Genomic DNA, 3,582 nt, shown 5'->3' with positions numbered 1-3,582 from the left:
CCTACCTGTGACAGGTGAGAGCCGTCCCCATCCCTGACAGGTGAGAGCTGACCCCCTACCTGTGACAGGTGAGAGCTGTCCCCATCCCTGACGAGTGAGAGTGGACTTCCAGTGGCCCTGCTGGAGTCTGAGTCACAGCCAAGGCAAGTGTCAGGAGAGGAACAGTGAGGTGGCCTCTGAGAGTGACATGGTGGGGCTGGTCAGGGGTCAAAGTCCTCCCAGCTAAAGCAGGCCTTTGCTAAAGTCCAACTGCTGGACCAAGAAGGCAGGCCTCAGGGACACTCACCCACAGGAGGCCTCTGGGATCTGCTCAGGGAAGCACAGGACTTTCCTGGAGTTACCTGAGCTCTCCCAGCATGCCAAACCCCAGCCTGTCTCCCCACCAGGTAAGGTGATCCCTGAGGCAGCATCCAGCTCACCCGCCTGGAGGGGCCCGGCACAAGGCAGGGGCTCAGGGAAGTTGCTGACTCACCACCGAACGCCGGGGGGCTGCCCTGGGCTGGCGACCCCCACCAGGTGTCGCAGCGGGTCAGGGCAGAGCTGGTGGGGGGACCGGGGGCTCACCTCCCGCAGGGGTATGATGAGGTGGCAGGCATCTTCCTCTTTGCTGGCGAAGCAGATGTAGTTGCTGGAGATGAACATCTGGCCAGGGATGTGCAGCTTGTTGAACGGGGTCCACAGGGTACAGCCCGTGTGGCCATCCAGACGCTCGTCCCTGGGCAGGCGGAAGGTGGCCCGGTAGCACTCATTCTTGGCTCGGGCGTCCAGGTCTCTGGGAAAGGCCGGGGGGTGGGAGGAAAGGGGACAGTAGTTAGGGCCAGTGCGCCTGCAAGCGGGCTTCCACGTGGGATTGGGCTCTTTGGGGTCCTCCCATGAGCAAGTCATGGCCAGGGGATCTCAGAGTTCAATAAAACACACACAGCAGATGGCCAGATACCACGAGACACATTTGTAGGACCAGCAAACAGCATGCCCTGGAGCCCTGAGGGCTCTGGGGGACACCCAGAAGCTTGACAGGGTTTGACATGTCACCTGCTTGGTGCTGAGGGCGGACAGGGCCCTGGGGCCTGGAGGTTCCTACACCTGTCCTGCACACCTCTGCCCTGAGGTTGCTGTTGCCCGGGAAGACCCAGCCCCACCTGGACACCCAGACAAGGACCTCCTGAACTTAAACACGTGACTCTGTGGATGAACACAAAGGCATGCTTGCCCGATGACCATGTGAGGCGGCCGCCTGGCACCCTGCTCCTGGCCCCCTTGGTGGCTCTTTCCTTGTAAACATCTCTTCCCCCAGCCGCACGGGGGCTGCTGGCAGCCTAAGCAGGGCCTGGAGGGCATACCCTGATGGATGGTGTCAAGTCCTGGCCCTTGCTTGTTTCCTTTCTGGAAGGTTCCAAAAGCACCCCATCAAAGGCATGGGGAGAGTGACATCCTTGGATGGTGCCCTCTTGTAACTATGTGCAACCAGCCCTTTTCTGGGGCCTTCCTCCCACAGGGCACCTGGAAGGGAGAGGAGGGCCAGCCCCTCCCACCCCAGGCGGCTGCGCACCGCTTCAGAGCCGAGATGTTTCTGTGTGGCCGGGCAGGCCGGGGCAGCGCCTTGTCCTCCAGGAAGCCCTCGCTGTCCAGCAGCTGCCGCATGGCCAGATTGGCCAGCTGCTCCATGAGCTTGAAGGTCTCGCCGATGTTGAGGAACATGGAGAAGAACAGCTCCTGGTCCCGGGTGTCCACACGGATGCTCTCCGGGAAGAGCAACGTGGCATTCTTCTCCAGCCTTGTGACGTCCACCCACTGGACCACCAGGCTCACTGGACACCAGCAGGGACACACAAGCCAGTGGGTCACACGGGCCGGAGGGCTGGACAGCACCTGTGCCCGAAACCCACTGGGAAAGCCGTGCCCCGAGGGCATCACGGACCGTATGCCACCCGCCCCCCGCCCGTGTCTGAGCCTGGCTATGCTGGGACAGGGGCTCCATGAGGAGGGCCCGGGCCATGGGGGTCTCCACTGTGTCCCAGGCCAAGCCGGCACCCCGCCCTGAGAACGTCCTGGTGACTATCTGCCCCACAAATGGCTGAGGGACGACACAAATGCATGCGGGGGGGTGAGCTGGCGGGTACCCTGCCTGGTGAGGAGGTGCCAGGCGGGAGGAGGGCAGGGCGAAGGATGTGGCACGTGTGTGCACGGTGGGGCACGGCCTCGCTGCGCTCAGAAGGGCTGAAGCCCTGAGGGGCTCTTTCTGGGGGTGGCGTGGCAGCAGAGCGCGCCGGCTGCCCCTGGGAAGTCAGCCTTGTGCCCAGAGGCCTAGGGCTTCCCGCAGCACCACGTAACCTGGAGCCGCTAGGGGATGGCATCTGCCCTAGAATGTTCAACTTAAAGGAGGGAAGGGAGCCCCTGACCCGTGGTTCTGGGAAGAACCAGGTTGGTGGACGAAGGAGGGCCAGGAGCCCCCAAGAGCCAGGTGCGTGCCCGCCTCAAGTCCAGGTCTCCTTGCTGCGGACCTCAGAGGCACACTGGGTTTCGGGGAGATCCCCCGGGGGGTGTGTGTGCGCGCAGAATATCGGGGGACCGCGCTGGAGGAAGCGCCTGAGGAACTCTGGTGGCCTGGAGAGGCGGGGACCGTTCTGGGGACGGGGGTCTGGGGGCGGCTCACCTTCCTTCCCCAGCAGGAAGGAGTAGAAGCACAGGTGGTTGACGGTCAGGTAGAGCCAGCCCTGCCGGGGCACGCGGCCCTTCCAGAAGCTGCAGGAATAGTAGTTGACCAGCTTCTCCCCCTCTGGCATCCCGAACTGCTTCCGCATCTTCAACTCGGCCTCCTTGAATTTCCCAGGGTCCTCGTCTCCCTGGGGCTGCAGGTTCTTGTTCTCTTCCGCGATGATGCCCTGCAGGGGGATGAGGGGCCTGATTCCTGGCAGGCCTGGGGCGGGGGTGGGCAGGCGCTGCGACCCTGGACTCCTGGCCACTGGCCCCAGGGCCACAAGCTGGCGAGGCTGAGGCACGTGGTCAGACAGATGCCAGGCAGGTTCCCTCAACTCCTGAGCTAATAATACCTCAAGCATGGCTGCCTGGAAGTAGGGACTTTTAAAATAAACATTTATTTCCACGTAAAATTTCTGGAAAATATAATAAACATGCTAAAAACCCCACACAGTAGAGCAGTGTGTTCAGGAAGCACAGAGTCTCCCCCTTGCCCACTGTAGCCACGCTGCTGGTTTCCTGCAGGGCTACAGGCACTGATGTGCCTCTGAGCAAACACGTGGTTTTCTCTTTCCTTCTTTCTTTACCCAAATGGCATCCAGCTATGGCAATGTTCTGTAAAGTGCTGTTCTCACAACGGGGATGTTCTGTATTTATTTGACTTTCTCCCCTCTCCCTCAATATACCAGGGGCTCCTGCTTCTTGACCCCACCACAGACCAGCTGCAGGCCCCTCCCAGCTCAGGGCCCCCAGACCAGCTCTAGAGCCCTCCCAGCCCAGGGCCCCCAGACCAGCTCTAGAGCCCTCCCAGCTCAGGGACTCCAGACCAGCTCTAGACCCCTCCCAGCTCAGGGCCCCCAGACCAGCTCTAGACCCCTCCCAGCT

The 3,582-nt window shown here is 61.9% G+C and overlaps 1 protein-coding gene across 2 annotated transcripts in view; it reads right to left on the bottom strand.

Annotated features, from left to right (window-relative positions):
* TBC1D9B (TBC1 domain family member 9B) overlaps nucleotides 1–3,582 on the bottom strand; it is a 41,524-nt gene that overhangs the window by 27,637 nt on the left and 10,305 nt on the right. For both annotated transcript variants that reach the window (XM_032395743.1, XM_032395744.1), the window contains exons 4-6: nucleotides 2,654–2,882; nucleotides 1,550–1,808; nucleotides 565–772 (exon numbers count right to left, since the gene is read on the bottom strand). In XM_032395743.1, coding sequence (XP_032251634.1) covers nucleotides 565–772; nucleotides 1,550–1,808; nucleotides 2,654–2,882 — 696 coding nt within the window. The remainder of the gene's footprint in view (nucleotides 1–564; nucleotides 773–1,549; nucleotides 1,809–2,653; nucleotides 2,883–3,582) is intronic.

This window comes from Phoca vitulina, unplaced genomic scaffold, assembly GCF_004348235.1.
Source record: "Phoca vitulina isolate PV1807 unplaced genomic scaffold, GSC_HSeal_1.0 scaffold87, whole genome shotgun sequence".
NCBI lineage: Eukaryota > Metazoa > Chordata > Mammalia > Carnivora > Phocidae > Phoca > Phoca vitulina.
Note: the sequence above shows the minus strand (reverse complement) of the source record. Positions and strands in the feature narration are given on the sequence as shown.